A 15,646-nucleotide genomic window follows, 5' to 3' on the forward strand; every position below is an offset into this window, starting at 1 on the left:
GTTCTCGTAGCGAAATGTGTGATCGAGGCTGCCGTAGTCGAGGGTACGCGGACACTACTGATGCACAGCCATGCAACCAGGTTTCAGCTCCTGCAAGCCACTGTATGTACTAGCCTGACCGGCGTATTCGTCCGGAAAACAACAGGGTCGCGGGCGTCGCTGGAGTCACAGAGCTCGTGATTGGCCGAGTTGAGCCTCATTTGTCCGGATTGGGCGCCTTTTCTGCCTCGTCGGGGAGGTACCGAGTACACAGCTCGTTGTGCTTTGCTGCGTGCTCGGCCGCCAGGCTTTCAGCCTGATCCCCTCGCCCTTCCTTTCCCCTTCGCTGTCCTCTCGACTTCGTCTTTTGGACTTCCTCTTTTAAATGAGATCCTGACCTGCATTCCTCATACCCCCTGCAGAATTTGACTGGCTCAATCTGCCAGGTGAAGGTCGCAGCGGCACTGAACGAATATACGAGAAAAAGTCGGTCACTGGTCCCAATACACCCGATCTCATCCTCGGGGAATCCTAGCCTCACACGACCGTGGGAGGTTTTCCGTAGTAGGTTTGTTCAGCTTTGAAGGGGCGTATATGTTTGATGCCGATGCTGATACTGATACCGACTCATCCACACAGAGCTTCGATCCCAGAGCCTTCTCTCTCAGAGCCAACGAACAATCTCACCATCGGCTTACCCCAAGCCATGCGCTTCCCTTTCAGAACAGAGTGCGTAGCCTTCGTACCCCTCCCCATTCTCTCCTCATCAAGTCGCCTTCAATATTGAAACACCCTTCTGAATTTTGCATCCCGGCAATGTAGCAAAAACCTCAAACTCATCTCCAAGGCGGACCGGCCCCAACGCCTCCCCAAGGGAGCAAAAATCAAGCCGGAGGAGCTCCGCCGCCTGCGCGAGATGATGCGCCAGCGATATGCGCTGGACCTTGAAATCTGGAGCCTGCGCAAGGTGGGCAACCACAACAAGACCGTCGTCGAGGACAAGATGCGGAGGGCCGACGCGCTGCTGGCCTGCATCCGCGCCACCGTCTGCGCCATGGACGACAGGGAGTACTTCAACCACGAGGACGAGTATCAGAAGATCAAGGAAATCAAGGCCCGCGTCATGGCCGGCGGGAAGAAGGAGTGGGTGCAGAATCCTCCCTGGAATGAAGACTGACTTGACTTGACTTGACTGGTTTTGATGGTGGTGTGTGATTGGATGTTGTGATGTGTGAACTGGCGGGTGGATATGTACATACGAGCCAGGCCGGGAGGTCTAGCGAGCCCAGGCCGCTCTGAGATCTATGCCATCAGATAATTGGCATCGTTTAGAGGCGGATGGCAAGGGATCGTTCACGTCTCCACGGCAACTGCGTCTTGGGAGAATCAAACAGTTCAAGTTGTCCATTGGGGACTCTTTTGCTTGACACAGTGTTTGTCATTGACGACAAAGGTGGCAATGATGTCGCACATTGGTGTTGTCAACGTTCAAGAGAGACGATTTTGATTTCCGTAGCCACCGAGTGGAAGAATCCGCAGTACCTCAGCCCATGAGGAATCTTACATGATACTTCGCGAACTCTAAACTTAAGATCATCCCGACATATAGCAGTGAACTGAGAAAATGTGTCGCTTCGAATAGCAGCCGAAATGAGGATGACGACGTCCGGAAAGTGGTTCTTTAGGATGTTGAGGAGCTCCGCCAGTGGCCGCAGGATGTCGGGGTGGTAAGTAATGTCGGCGCCAATGACAAGGTTGTAGCGCACGCCTGACTTCTCTGCTTCGCTCAATAACTCATCAATTGCTGGTCGATCCGTCCAGTCCAATTGGCAAACTTTCGGTGACTGACAATTCTCAAGAAGGTCGTTCTCCTCATTTAACCGGACATTTTCATCTAAACCTTCGCAAACGAGTCCTAAACCATCAGTTGCCACCACAGAAGAGGCCTTGAGATGAGCTGCGCATAGCACAGAAAGAAGTCCAGTTCCAGCACCCAGTTCAAGGACATGCTTGTTCTTTACAATGTCTGCCTGCTGGGTGAAGAGATACCACGCTAGATGCAATGCAGCCTCCCACGTACGAAGGCCAACATTGTTGCCTCTCGAGAGCAGATTTCTCGCTTCATGGATAAGGACTGGTCGAACTCCAGGCTCGTCAAGGGGGAGTGGAGGGTAGTACGAGTGGACATGCTTCTGCTGTGCTTCTTCTATCTGGTCCTGTTGGGGGAGGCTAGAAAGGTAGCCCATATGCTCCATGAGATGATCGGAGACTTGCTGCAGCATAATTAGACGTTAGTGGTTCAACATTGGGAAGGGGTCGGATGATAAGGACGTGGCAAGGGGATGGTCATTGTCAACGGCTCTGGCTTTGTCGGATTCAGCCTACATCTTCTTCAGGGTCCTTGCAAGAGTTTTCAATCTCTTCAATCAGACGTCTCAGTATCCTGGTCTGATACCGTGGAGGAGGCAAGTATTTGTTCTGGATAGAATCGAAGAAATACCGGTACAGGCAGTCTTGGACGTCCGGATTTACCAGGAGCACGCCTGGCGGATAAGTCACATCATTGATCTGCTGCATGTACTGCCGATAGAACTTGATCACAATCGGCTCTACTCCAGCTCGAGCAATGTCCATCCTGACCGGAAGCAGATTTAACAGTACAGGAGCTCAAATGTCAAAGATCCGAAAGAGTAAGAGCATGACCCAACGGTGCGGTTTTCTCTTGCATTGAAAAGCGTTGATAGCCTCCACTTTGCGTGTCAAGAGAAGGCAAGAAGAAATCCTAAGGCATTTTGCGTGGTGAAATATGGTGGACAAGGCCACTAGCCGTATACGGGATAGCGCCTCAGGTGCCAAGATTTCGAAATGCCAAGCCCACAATTTTCGGGAAGGAGCGAATCTTTGCTCGACATCGCGGCCTTTCCACAACTGCAGTCAATTTGAGTGTCGAACAAATTCATCTCGACCACAGCTCGACAGTTCCATCCTTCACTGTCCCGATTGCGATCCGTCGACAGTCAACTGCAAAAGAATCGCAATCATGGCCGACTCACCGGTCACCATCCGAACTCGCAAGTTCATCACCAACCGACTTCTGTCGCGAAAGCAGATGGTCCTGTAAGGGCGCAGCTCCCCCAGATCAATTTTCGCACTGGCATCAATTTTGAGAATCCCGAGACTGACAATTGTGTGTTTTCTCTGCTGCAGTGACGTCCTCCACCCCAACCGCCCCAATGTGTCCAAAGACGATCTCCGCGCCAAACTCGCTGAAGTCTACAAATCCAACAAGGATCAGATCAACGTGTTCGGCATGCGGACGCAATACGGTGGCGGCAAATCCACCGGCTTCGCTCTCATCTACGACTCCGTCGAGGCCATGAAGAAATTCGAACCTCACTACAGACTGGTCCGAGTGGGTCACGCTACCAAGATCGAGAAGGCCAGCAGACAGCAGCGCAAGCAGCGCAAGAATCGGTCGAAGGAGTTCAGAGGCACGGCCAAGACAAAGGGTGCGAAGAAGGGCAAGGACAAATAAACGTTGGGCCTGCTGCTTCGGGGTGTGGTGGTTATGCGGGGTGGTGGATGTGGACTGTTGACCCGGGACCGAGGGAGGCAATGGTCGCTTGTGCTTGTGCATGTACTAGAAAGAAATGGCACAAAAGCCTGGCGTACAATTGCCCCCAAAAGGAGATTTATGGTGGTGTGCGAGCATGGTCAAGTACGCCCTTTTTTCCAGATGGAACACAGAGCCGCCCATTGCGTGCAAATCTTGAAAGGGGGAAGCCATTTTCTGCATTGAAAGTTTGCGGAGTGGGCAATGGCGCAACGAGATCAACACTGCATTGAAATGATATCAAAAACCTGTGAAATGCCAAACACTCAGTCCCTTTGCGACACACTCCCAATGAACGCTCTGCGTGATTTCTGCTCGCATATTGTACTGCTACAGCACTCACACGAGTCTTAAACCCCGTCCCAAGAGGGAACCTAAATATGTAGACTGTCTGATACCCTGCCGATTGGGAGCCATGAGGATGAGAAGCCAATAATGTGACCTTTACTTTTGGCTGATTCTATGGAAAAGTCAACGCCTAGAGCAAGGACACAAAATTGATTGAAGGTAAGGCTCTCGTCTACCATGGCGTCGCCGTCTGGCTTCCATTGAGCCAGGGAGAAGGTATCCAGGTAAGCAGGGAAACAGGTGGATAGGCAAGTAGGCACAGGAGTAGGTAGATGGTAATGGTACACGGCTCGTGCTCCTTCATCGTTCTGTCTGCCTGTATCGGTGTCTTTCTGTTGCCCGAACAACTAAATGGACTCTGTTCCCTGCACTGCTCAGTTCCTCCTCCTGCGCATAGCAGAACAAGCACAGAAAACCCGCCCGTGGCATAACGTACACATCTGGAGAACACCCATGCAGCAAATCCCTTTTCGTGAGACGCATACCTAGAACTTTTCTTCCTTGGACCATGCCTTCAGTGCCCGGGACGAGTCCGCCAGCTTGAACATTGCAACCCAACCTGAATTAATCACTTTGACCTCCTTTCCCTAAGCTTTTTTTCCCTTTCCTCCTCTAACCTTCTTTTCATGATCATGCAGTCGAACAATAAAGCAAAGAAGACACGAAGGCGATATTAATCCCTGCCGTCATGATAGCCCGAAATGTTGTGTCAAATCTCCTCGCTGTGCTGCAGTCCCGTGCTGCTGTGGCATGGAAAAATGTCATGTTGCGTATTAGATTTATGTGGTTCGTACAACTTCGGAGTATACAAAGATAGATTTCAACGTAGACAGGTCGGCCGAGCAGCAAATTTCTGAAATAGTACAGAGACATTAGAGAGATGTTGACGCTTGCCAGGAAAAGAAAATCTTGTATCACCGCATCAGGTCGCGTTTCAATATGTCGACGAGGTGTTGCTGATCGATGTGACAGACGTGCGAGTCGACTCAGTGGTCTGACACCCGGAACAGTCTGGACTGCAGTCATCTGAGCCAGGTTCTTGCTGTGGAACTATGGCTCGCCCGTAGAATGACCCAGTGAAGGATTGACTTGAAGCTCTTATTGGTTGCGAGTTGTGCCCATTTACGGAGCCTTTGTACCCATATGTTGCAGCATGGTCCTCAATGGTGGATTTCAGGCTTTGGTGAGAGACCGCACCCAGTGATGAGTGCTGTGAGAGACTGTCTTCCGTTGGACCCGTGGTGGTCGCTGCAGATTGAGCTTCGTTGACAACAAGCTGCTCGCCAGATACTACTGACGAAGCAGAGAGCACTTCACCTAAACTCATCTGGCCGTATGCCATGTCCTGAACTCTGTAGGAGACATTCTCTCTGGCGTTGTGTTGTTCTTGAGCTCCATTTGATTCTACCTGGGTCGAGATCTGCTGAACAGAGGAGGCAGTATCACCATTCCAGTAGCCTTGACTGCGTTGGCTTACAGCAGAAATTGGGAGATCCACCGAACTGGCTGGTGTTGGGATATAGCTGCGTGCATTGATTGGCTGTGGCAAGATACGGTCTGATGGGAGGTTTCCCCCAGCCCCGATTGTATGGTATGATTGAGACGTCTCATTGGGCATTGAATAGGAAGCGCCACTTGCCTGGGAATTGGGCTGAGGTACATATTGCTGAGTCTCTGGCCAAAGGGAACCAGGATGGGGCCGGACGCCATGACCATGGATATAGTAGGCGTTGTTGGTAGACATCGGATCCGTGTTCGGGAGAATGTAGGGAGGCGGTTGTGTGGTGTAGGGACTCGTTTCTTCGTCATCAGGGTATGGCGAGTACGGTCCGACATATTGTGTTCTCCCCCAATCCACACTTGTGCTCTGGTTAGTGTATCCACCATAGTCAATGCCGGTTGGGAAATGGTGATATTGCAAACTGCTTGGCGGACTGCACCTTGACTGCACAGGCACATAGTTGAGACGGTGATGTGTTGGGATGGAGTATGGTGAGTATCGTGGAGGTCCCTGCCACCCTCGAAAACTATACTGACTGGGATCTACTGAAGAAACCTGGATCCTGTTAGACGGTGATGCATGTATGGATCGAAGACGAGCGCTCACCCGCAGAAAGCGACATGAGTCCTCCAGGCCCGAGTTTTTACAATTTGCACATGCTTGACTGTCACCTTCGTTGCCACTGCATTTGATTTTGCGTTTCCGGCATCTTTCACACTGCGATATCTGAGTAAGTGGTTCTCAAGGGCTTTTCAATACATACAGCAACTGGTACACGCTTTCTCGAGCCGCTCGTTGCTCTGCTATCTGGTTCAGATGTAGGTGTTGTACGGCTACTGAGGTGGCCGCCAGTCTCATATTGGTCATGAATGTGAGAACTCTGGCTCAAGGCCATATGGGGACCTCTCTCATTGCGTCTGAAGAACTCGAAGTCCGGGTATAGTGATCGTGTTGAGATCTATGGCTTCAGTCAACAGGAAGAAACGCAAGAACGCGTGGGGGTCTCCTTACCATGATGCGCATCCGAAACCAAAGCGGGCAGAAGCAACAAAGGGACCTCGAACATTAAAATTTGCGTTATCGAAAACAGTGACTTCAACCACGACCAGTCTTGAAGCAAGCTCTTTCACGATGGTCCCAGACCTTCGAGAAGTCCAGAGCTGGCTCTGAGCAATGAGATCCTGCTGAGGAACAGAAAGAAGCCAGGATCAGGTTGATAGGAACATTTTCAAGGGCATACTCCAATAGGAAAAGAGAGGAGCAAGCTTCAACAGTTGTAGGAGCTAGATCGAGAAGGTATGTCATATCATGATCGACGTCGAGGTGAAAAGCTTTGTTGCTCCCACAACTTACGCCTAGATCAAGTCACGCTTTTTCGGAGTTGGCCTTTGAAACCTGATCTAAGATTCTCTTGTAACGGCCATGCTGCAGGCGTCCGACTGTGTGACCATAATTCTTGGTCCACTGCGACAACCTGAATCAACGGGCATCAGATGGCCTGACCAGTCATCGACCAACTGATGGAGCGCCTGCCATATCAGCTGTGAAACAAATCGGACGCACAGGGCCAATCAAAACATGACGATGCTTCAGAGACCAACCTGCACACTGTGCTTGAGGAATGAGTGTAGGTAGCATTGGTTCTGGATCTAGCGTCGACAGGTTCCATGTGGGGAAACAAAACAAGCCTGCAGCATCTTCGAGCCACACCTGGAAGGATATGGGTTACGCACCTTCCAACGGACAAGCTCTGTAAGGGTGGGATGTAAATCACCCATAGCTGTTGGTGCTGGCCTCAACGAGAGGCAAATGATGGATGGATTCTGTTTGCTTCCAAGATGTCTCCGCCATGATTGGCCACAGGGCCCTGCAGAGAACGTGGCATATGCATCATCCACAGTTGAGCAAACTCGCAGCTGATAACACCAGTTTGAGAATTGGGCTATAGTTAGGGGGACGGGGACCGAGCCTGTGGGCAAATTTTCCAAATTCTGATATCGAGGAAGATTGGCTTTCGACCGCACAGCCTTGCCACCCGACGACTGGCCATGCGTTTGATTGTAGGCTGCCCACGTAGAACAAAAAGGTGTTCCCATATAGCCACCGGAGTCAGTGGAGATCCCCTGACTGGAGAAAAGTCCGGGATTTACGGGAATTTTCTCACGCAATAAGCTTGCAACAAGGTTGATGCACATGACAGAGGGTAGCAGTGGTGCATGTCACTAGGAAGAGGCCTCCTGAGTCGGATTGAGCCTGTGTCCAATGTCAACCCCTGGAAAAGAGCTGCAAAAAGCCTGCGGAACATCACAGGGTGGCTTGGTCGCACAAGATGTCGAAAGATTGACCTCATTGCTCAGAAGCCCAACGTGCGAGGCGAATTGACAAATCAGAGCCTGAGTTTCAGGTGCCGCTCGGTGACACAGAGGCGCATCAATACCAGGATGGAGCCCCAAAAAGGCCAGACCTGCCACCACACTTTTGTAAGATGCTACCAGGAATATCCCTCCATAGGGTGTGGGCACGACAGGAAGCAGTGCTGAAGGCAACCCCCGAATGCTACCATCCTCAATGTGGCCAATGTGGTGGAGAAGCATCAACTACCGTTGTCATAGGACATTATTATGCAGGGGATGCAAAGAGCATCGTCAACCCCGTCGGTCGGGCGTTGAAGACCACTATCACTTGAGAGTTATTGGGTCGTTGGTAGATGCGGGAAAGAATAGTCTCCATCAGCTGACATTTGCGAACGAGCAAGGTGAGATCGCAGCCTCATCTGTACATGCTCATGTGGTGCAGAGCAATGCTGGTTGCAGGGAAAAGGAGGGTTGATACCCTGCCCAGGGCACGCTGGCTGGACCTGTCATCGAAGCGGGTGGAAGCCGAGAAGGAAGACGGTTCGTGACAGAATCGGGGGATTTCTGTAAGACTGTGCAAAGGAGAATAGAGGGAAGGGTAGTTGCATAACCAGATGTCGTGTACAGAGTACTTTCTCGTCAATAAAATTCCTGCATTGACTTACTATGAGCAAAAGAGAGTGGTCGAACAAGCTTGACCTCAGCAGTCACGCTGGGGAATGAGAATACTCAGTCGGACAGGTGGCCTGTTGGGTCTTCAAGGAGGACATTGTACACCAGGATTAGAGGTCTAGCCAGCTCCCCAGAATCATGGTGGGAGTATTTGCGCAAGAGAGCGGAAGCGTAGGTACCCGTAGCCTCAATGCCTCACTTCAACCCCATCTAAGCCGAATGGTTCTCCCAGGCGCCGAAAATGCCTGTTGGATGCCTGTGGAATGAGCGAAACATCGAGACCACGGCTTCAACAGGAAGAACCAGCCGTCAATGGACGAGATTTAGATGGAGCAGGAGATGGTCAGGATGGTTACAAAGGTTGGAAAGTCCAAAATGGGCTGCAGGTGAGGTGCAGGAAGCCGCCGGGCGCCTTGGCAGCGTGTTTCAAATGACGTCGTCGCGGTCATTTCAAGTTTGCTCGATACAGAGCAACCACCAGTGCAGCGACTGCTTCATTCCCATTCTCTGAGCAGCCGCCTCGCCTCGTCAATCAGTCCACGGCTCCATCGCGTATCAGATCATTACAGCTCTCATCTCTCGGCCCTCACCACCACTAACCCAGTGATCACATGCGTGCCCCATCGGAGTGAAATTCTTCGGTCGCACCTGGAAATATCATCTCTGCAGCCTTCACCATGAGTGTGATACTCGAGACGTCTCTGGGCGAGATTGTCATCGATCTCCTGGTCGACAACGCACCGAAATGCTGCGAGAAGTACAGATTCTGTTATGCTCTGTCGATTCTGTCAACGCACTAACCGGTGATGCAGCTTTTTGAAACTCTGCAAAATCAAGTATTACAACTTCTCTCCGTTTCACAGCGTCCAGAAAGGCTTTAGCTGTCAGACCGGAGATCCGCTCGGTCCAGATTCACCCGAAAGCGATGGCGGCAGTTCTATCTGGGGCTTGTTATTTGGCCCCTCGAAGAAGAGCTTCAGAGCCGACGTCGACCCAAAGCTGAAACATTCCCAGCGGGGGACAGTCAGTATGGCCACGGTGCCCTCGCCTCACGACCCCGACGAGCGACTTGCCGGCAGCCAGTTCATTATCACCCTTGGAGACAACATTGACTACTTGGATGGAAAAGCCGCCCCTTTTGGCATGGTAGTCGAAGGCTTCGATACTCTGGACAAGATCAACAATGCCTTCACCAATGCCAACGGTAGACCTCTCAAGGACATCCGGATTCGGCACACAATCATATTGGAAGATCCCTACGACGACCCGCCGGGGCTAGTCGTCCCGGATTCAAGTCCTGCACCGACCAAAGCACAGCTGGCCACTGTTATGATCGCAGATGATGAAGAATTGGACGAGGAAGTGGATGAGGCGGCTATGGAGAAGCTGCGAAGAGAACGAGAGGCAAGAGCACAGGCCCTGACTCTCGAAATGGTTGGTGACCTCCCTTTTGCCGAGGTGAAGCCTCCTGAAAATGTTCTTTTTGTTTGCAAACTGAACCCAGTCACGAACGATGAAGATCTCGAGTTGATATTCAGCCGCTTTGGCAAAATTCTCTCCTGCGAGGTCATCAGGGATAAACGCACTGGCGACAGCTTGCAATATGCCTTCATCGAATTCGAGAATCAAAAGGACTGTGAGCAGGCCTATTTCAAGATGCAAGGTGTGCTCATTGACGACCATCGTATCCACGTCGACTTCTCGCAGAGCGTCTCCAAGTTGTCCGATACCTGGAGAGACGCTACAAATTCAAAGAGGGCAAGGCAATCTGGAGGCTTCGGCGGGATTGCCAGCCTCGAGAAGAGACGGCACTACCGCGAGGATGATGGCCGTGGACACAACGGCGGCAACTATAGAATGGTGTTTGATAAAGATGACATCCGCCGAAACAAAGAGTCTCGACGCGAGGAGGGATCCCGAAGATCTCGAAGCAGGAGCCCACGATATGACAGCAAGGAATCCAGACGGGAAGATTATCGACCTAGAGATCGGGACAGGCACGACCCTAGGGATCGTAGGGAAAGAAATCAAGACCGTGACAGAGATCGGGAAAGAGACCGAGCACGGCGGGGACAGTCGTATCGCGCAGGTTCCTGGAGGGATAGAGACCGCTAAGCTGAGAAGCAGTAGAACTCTTTTATGCTGTACAACGACTACTTGCTGGCCCCTTCAAGATTGCAAACGTCTCTCATGCGTAGAATTGTATCAGGTCGCCGTATCTGGCTGGTGATTGGGTTGTCTTGTGGCCATGCATAGCATATCTCGTCGATTGAAACCTTGTCATACGTCACCACGAGGCTGAGATGATTTGGAGAGCCTGAGAGCAAAGGTCGAAGGATGCGGAGATGTTTTGGAAACCCTGTCCAACGTTGTTGTCTCACCGCGCTAAACATCCCTCCTTCCCTCCCCTTCCCTTCCCAGAATCCACCAGCCACTGCAGCTGAGGAAGCTGAACCAGCTGAACCAAAAGCTGATCTTGTGGCCCCAATCCGGAAGCTGTCTCTTTCTAAAGGGTGAGCATCGGTCTTTGTCCGCTAAACTTGAAGGTGACACCTTTCTTCTCTCCCGCGTTACCTCCCGCTACTTCCTCTGCACCACCAGGTTCATTGCAATCGCCAACCACCGCTCACGATGGCTGCGAACATGGTAAATACGCTCCTCGAAAAGCTACACCTGACGTCCAAGGATCAGGGTGCTCCTGCTCAGGAGCCCGACGAAGAGCAGTTGAAAGCCTTGCGTCAGAAATATGAGAAGGCGAATCAAGAACATGTCTTTGCTTTCTACGACGAACTTGACAATGAAGGGAAGGCTGCCCTCTTTGAGCAGCTGTCCAATTTCGACCCAGACCGTATCAATATCCTCGCAGACAAGGCCCTGCACCCCCCGAAAGACTCAGACGAGCAGCAACCTTCCATCAATCCCCTGCCCGAGTCCGCCACTGCCTCCCTCCTTGATGCCTCAGATGATCAGAAAGAAGAGTGGTACAAGGCTGGGCTTTCACTTATTGCACAGAACAAGGTGGCGGTGGTGCTCATGGCGGGTGGACAAGGGACGAGATTGGGCAGCTCTGATCCCAAAGGATGCTTTGACATTGGCTTGCCAAGTAAGAAGTCATTGTTTCAGATGCAGGCAGAGCGAATCTGGAAGGTACAACAATTGGCCCAACAGCACGCCGGCTCTTCGGCTGTTCCAGTTGTCCCCTGGTATGTCATGACCAGCGGCCCTACTCGAGCACCTACGGAGAAATTCTTTGAAAAGCATAACTACTTTGGTCTGGCGAAGGAGAACGTCATCATCTTCGAGCAGGGGGTGCTTCCATGCATTTCCAACGAGGGGAAGATTCTTATGGAGAGCAAATCGAAGGTCGCTGTCGCCCCGGACGGTAACGGCGGCATCTATCAAGCTCTGGTGTTGTCCGGAGCTCGTTCCGACCAGCGGAAACGTGGCATCGAACACGTACATGCGTACTGTGTTGATAACTGTCTGGTCAAAGTTGCCGATCCAGTCTTCATCGGCTTCTCAGCGTCCAAAGACGTTGACATTGCCACCAAAGTTGTGCGGAAACGAGCTGCTAACGAGCCGGTCGGTCTGATCGTGGAGAAGAACGGAAAGCCGGACGTGGTCGAGTACTCTGAGATTGACAAGGAGATGGCCGAAGCCACAGACAGCGCCGACCGTCTCAAGTTCCGAGCGGCCAATATCGTCAACCACTACTACTCGTTCAGATTTTTCGAAGCTATCGAGGAATGGGGCCACAAGTTACCCCATCACGTTGCCAAGAAGAAGATCCCCTACATGGACACCGAGACAGGTGAGACCATCAAGCCAGAGAAACCCAACGGCATCAAGTTGGAGCAATTTGTGTTTGATGTCTTTCCATTTGTCCCAATGGAAAAGTTCGCGTGCTTCGAAGTTGATCGAAAAGAGGAGTTCTCGCCATTGAAGAATGCGCGCGGTTCAGCCGAAGACAACCCAGACACCAGCAAAGCAGACATCATGGAACAAGGAGCCCGATGGCTAGCGGCTGCAGGGGCTACCGTCATATCCGAAGGCGACGACAAAGGCGTCGAAGTGTCTCCACTCATCAGCTATGTATGTTGCCGTCCCTTCTTTTCGGCGATGCCTAGATTTCCGCTAACACTTGCGTCAGGGAGGTGAGGGCCTGAGCTATCTGAAGGGAAGAGAGATCAAGGCTCCGGCTGTGATCGAGAGAAGCCCGCCGGAGTAGACCAGTACCATGTGGACCGAGACAAAGGCTGCATGATCACAACTTTGATGGGATAGAATGGCAGTAAGGTTTCACATTCGGGTACTGCGGAGGGAGTTATCAAGCAAGTCGGGATGATAAAAGAGGTATGATATGATTAGAGACTGTCCTGGAGCACACGCTCGGGGAGGATCTAGCAGTCATTGTTTTCACTGCGTAGGTACTAGGTATAGTTCCACATTACCATTTTATCTGTACCTCGTAGGAGGTCACTGTGGGTTACTGGAGTAAGAAAGCCAATATCCCTCGTCATGGTCCGGCCTTTTCGCGCTCCATAATAACGAATCGGTCTCCACAGACCTAAAACGGCGCTAATCCTTTTTTAGACAAGCGGTCTTGGCATTGGTGGATTCTGGGATTTGCGACTGTGGACAGTTTCCTCGACGCCTTCATTTTTTTCTCTTCCACCCGTTGGTGTTGATCGGTCGTCGTACGGTTCTACGGAGGCTGGAAGTCGTTGGAAAGGTCGTGTGGGAAGTTGCGCCACCTGTAAGTGACCGCCTTGTCAACTATCTCTCGTTTCAAGCTGGCTTGTTCACTTGTGCCCCTCCTCAAACCCAATTCCCAAGTTCGAGGAGGTCCCCCCTTCTGCACCTATCCGCGATCTTGCATCTTCCAGAAGCTAACGTCAGATTACAGGTTGCGGGACTTGGGATACTCGAACGCGGTTTCAATTGAGCAGGTATGCTCCCCTCTTCCCGATTTTTCCATGCACCACGCCTGTTCCTTATCGGAGGTCGAAATGGTCGAGCCTGTGCATGCGCCTGGGGCAATCAATGTCGCGCATACCACAATTACAAGAGAAGGAATCTAACGCTGTCGCCGCAGGGACTGAGGAAAAGAATCAGAAAAAAGTAGTCAAGATGTCGTCTCTTTCCCGACGCGCCTGCTACAAGTGTGGCAATGTTGGCCATTATGCCGAAGTCTGCACTTCCTCCGAGAGGCTGTGCTACAACTGCAAGCAACCAGGCCACGAATCAAACCAGTGCCCTATGCCTCGTACAACGGAGAGTGAGTGCCGATCTTCGTTTCTCTCAGGTTTCGCGCGCTGATGGCGGGACTTTTTGCAGCCAAACAATGCTACCATTGCCAAGGGCTAGGGCATGTGCAAGCCGACTGCCCGACCCTCCGCATCAATGGCGGCCCTGCTGGTGGTCGCTGCTACTCATGTGGCCAGATTGGTCACTTGGCTCGAAACTGCCCTACCCCAAACATGGGAGCAGGACCACCTACCCGCGGCGGCCGTGGGGGCTACGGTGGCTTCCGCCCGGGTTACGGTGTCACCACCAACCGGGCTGCTATGTGCTACAAGTGTGGTGGACCCAACCACTATGCTCGAGACTGTCAAGCTCAAGCTATGAAATGTTATGCCTGTGGCAAACTCGTAAGTCTTGTAGATTCTTCTTTTTAATGCGTGCTGCTGACAGTGTATTATCCAGGGCCACATCTCTCGCGACTGCACTGCTCCAAACGGTGGGCCGCTGAACGCTGCCGGCAAGACCTGCTATAAGTGCGGACAGCCGGGTCATATCAGCAAAGACTGCACTTCTGCCACTGAAACCAATGGTTCGGCGGTCGCTGTGACGAATGGAACTCCTGCTGATGCTCCTGCAGCTGCTCCTGCGGCGGATGCCACCGAGGTCTCTACCACTGCTGCCCCTGCCGCTGCAGTTGCGTAGAGCACTCAACCTCACTCCATCCTGCACCACAGCAAAGCAGCTCGAATTTCTTTGTTTTGTTCCTCGTCCTTCGCATGTTAGTTTCTGACCTCCGCGTCGAAGCAACATCGACACACAGACAGTCCTTTCCGAAACCCATGTTCCCTCAGCATCCTGTTGTTTTCTGTTTCTGCTCCCCTTTTCAGCAAATCAAACTTTCCGCCTCGTTAACGATACCACGGAGGCTGCTATGCCTTTGATTCCTTTTTTGGCAACATGCATCGAATCACCGACGCCCCTTTTGGGCGTTCACGACCCTTCACACGACGAACAACCACTGCAAGACATTTCACGATTAAGGACCGGCAAGGCAGAAGCATGGGATCATCGACCACGAGAGAGAGTAAATCGAACCATGGACCAGTCTTGAACCTGCGGCAAAATTGAACGAACATGACTCCAGGATTTCACACGGATCACCCCCCCCCCCCCCCTTTTGACGGTTTTCATCTCCGGCGTTTTTCTGACGAGGACCATCGAATCTTGCTTTTCCAATGCGCTACACAACGAAACGACTTTCCTTGGCTTATCTCTACGATCGGAAGACAGCCACCATTTGCAAAATAAGGATCTGATGGAGAGGAAGTTTAGACCACCGCTTTCTGACGTAAACCCAAAACCGACTAGCTGGACGGATAAGATAGCACATGGAGCGAATCGGGGCAGAGGACGACAATGGGAAGATGCGAAAGCGAGATGCTGGATGAAGCGAGAGAGACACGGAAGTTGTGAGAGTGGAGAAGAACGGGAAGGGAGCCTGGGCGAGTTTGGAGGCAATAGACCGGGGTTGGGAGGCAACGAGTGACCGAGCGGTCGATGAGTATCGACGGGTTGCTTGGAGCCACACGAACGAAAGAAGCACTTGACCCAAAAAAAGGAGAATCAAGGGTTGGCATCCATCTGCAGATTGTGGGCCCATCTTCCTTCAGCATCATCATCATTATCATCATCACCGCCATCATATCACATCATATCATATCCCCCTTTTATGAGACTTTTTTTTTGCAAACTTAATGAGAAGAGCATCCCCAAGCATAGTAGTACCGACTTGCCACTGAGCTTTGCTGGACTTGACCAGGTTCTCTGTCTGTCTACCTGTCGAGCTTGTGTAGAAGTGACAGGATCCTCGTCGCCAGGACAAAGTGGACCGGCGGGGGGCTTGGGGCTGGCGGTGGCCACTCCCCGCTATGTTCC

At 51.9% G+C, this 15,646-nt stretch overlaps 7 protein-coding genes across 7 annotated transcripts; 5 read left to right on the forward strand and 2 right to left on the reverse strand.

Annotated features, from left to right (window-relative positions):
- Positions 1 to 685: 685 nt before the first annotated feature.
- On the forward strand, positions 686 to 1,156 carry Z520_02536 (uncharacterized protein; the record flags this gene model as incomplete). The annotated part of the gene is made up of 2 exons (XM_016773050.1): positions 686 to 708; positions 802 to 1,156. 2 exons carry the CDS (start codon positions 686 to 688, stop codon positions 1,154 to 1,156), a joined length of 378 nt encoding a protein of 125 aa, XP_016636520.1.
- Positions 1,157 to 1,460: 304 nt separating this feature from the next.
- On the reverse strand, positions 1,461 to 2,613 carry Z520_02537 (uncharacterized protein; the record flags this gene model as incomplete). Its single annotated transcript, XM_016773051.1, has 2 exons — positions 1,461 to 2,252; positions 2,365 to 2,613. The coding sequence occupies 2 exons, from the start codon at positions 2,611 to 2,613 to the stop codon at positions 1,461 to 1,463; spliced, it is 1,041 nt and encodes a 346-aa protein (XP_016636521.1).
- Positions 2,614 to 3,019: 406 nt separating this feature from the next.
- On the forward strand, positions 3,020 to 3,514 carry Z520_02538 (uncharacterized protein; the record flags this gene model as incomplete). Its single annotated transcript, XM_016773052.1, has 2 exons — positions 3,020 to 3,096; positions 3,187 to 3,514. The coding sequence occupies 2 exons, from the start codon at positions 3,020 to 3,022 to the stop codon at positions 3,512 to 3,514; spliced, it is 405 nt and encodes a 134-aa protein (XP_016636522.1).
- A 1,360-nt stretch (positions 3,515 to 4,874) lies between these two features.
- Positions 4,875 to 6,455, reverse strand: Z520_02539 (uncharacterized protein; the record flags this gene model as incomplete). The annotated part of the gene is made up of 4 exons (XM_016773053.1): positions 4,875 to 5,996; positions 6,048 to 6,158; positions 6,205 to 6,399; positions 6,453 to 6,455. The coding sequence occupies 4 exons, from the start codon at positions 6,453 to 6,455 to the stop codon at positions 4,875 to 4,877; spliced, it is 1,431 nt and encodes a 476-aa protein (XP_016636523.1).
- Positions 6,456 to 9,144: 2,689 nt separating this feature from the next.
- Positions 9,145 to 10,582, forward strand: Z520_02540 (peptidyl-prolyl cis-trans isomerase-like 4; the record flags this gene model as incomplete). The annotated part of the gene is made up of 2 exons (XM_016773054.1): positions 9,145 to 9,224; positions 9,280 to 10,582. 2 exons carry the CDS (start codon positions 9,145 to 9,147, stop codon positions 10,580 to 10,582), a joined length of 1,383 nt encoding a protein of 460 aa, XP_016636524.1.
- A 516-nt stretch (positions 10,583 to 11,098) lies between these two features.
- Z520_02541 (uncharacterized protein) lies at positions 11,099 to 12,695 on the forward strand (the record flags this gene model as incomplete). The annotated part of the gene is made up of 2 exons (XM_016773055.1): positions 11,099 to 12,559; positions 12,618 to 12,695. 2 exons carry the CDS (start codon positions 11,099 to 11,101, stop codon positions 12,693 to 12,695), a joined length of 1,539 nt encoding a protein of 512 aa, XP_016636525.1.
- A 902-nt stretch (positions 12,696 to 13,597) lies between these two features.
- On the forward strand, positions 13,598 to 14,413 carry Z520_02542 (uncharacterized protein; the record flags this gene model as incomplete). Its single annotated transcript, XM_016773056.1, has 3 exons — positions 13,598 to 13,745; positions 13,805 to 14,118; positions 14,174 to 14,413. 3 exons carry the CDS (start codon positions 13,598 to 13,600, stop codon positions 14,411 to 14,413), a joined length of 702 nt encoding a protein of 233 aa, XP_016636526.1.
- Between the last annotated feature and the right edge of the window lie 1,233 nt (positions 14,414 to 15,646).

The sequence above is a fragment of the Fonsecaea multimorphosa genome, assembly GCF_000836435.1.
Source record: "Fonsecaea multimorphosa CBS 102226 unplaced genomic scaffold supercont1.3, whole genome shotgun sequence".
Classification (NCBI taxonomy): domain Eukaryota; kingdom Fungi; phylum Ascomycota; class Eurotiomycetes; order Chaetothyriales; family Herpotrichiellaceae; genus Fonsecaea; species Fonsecaea multimorphosa.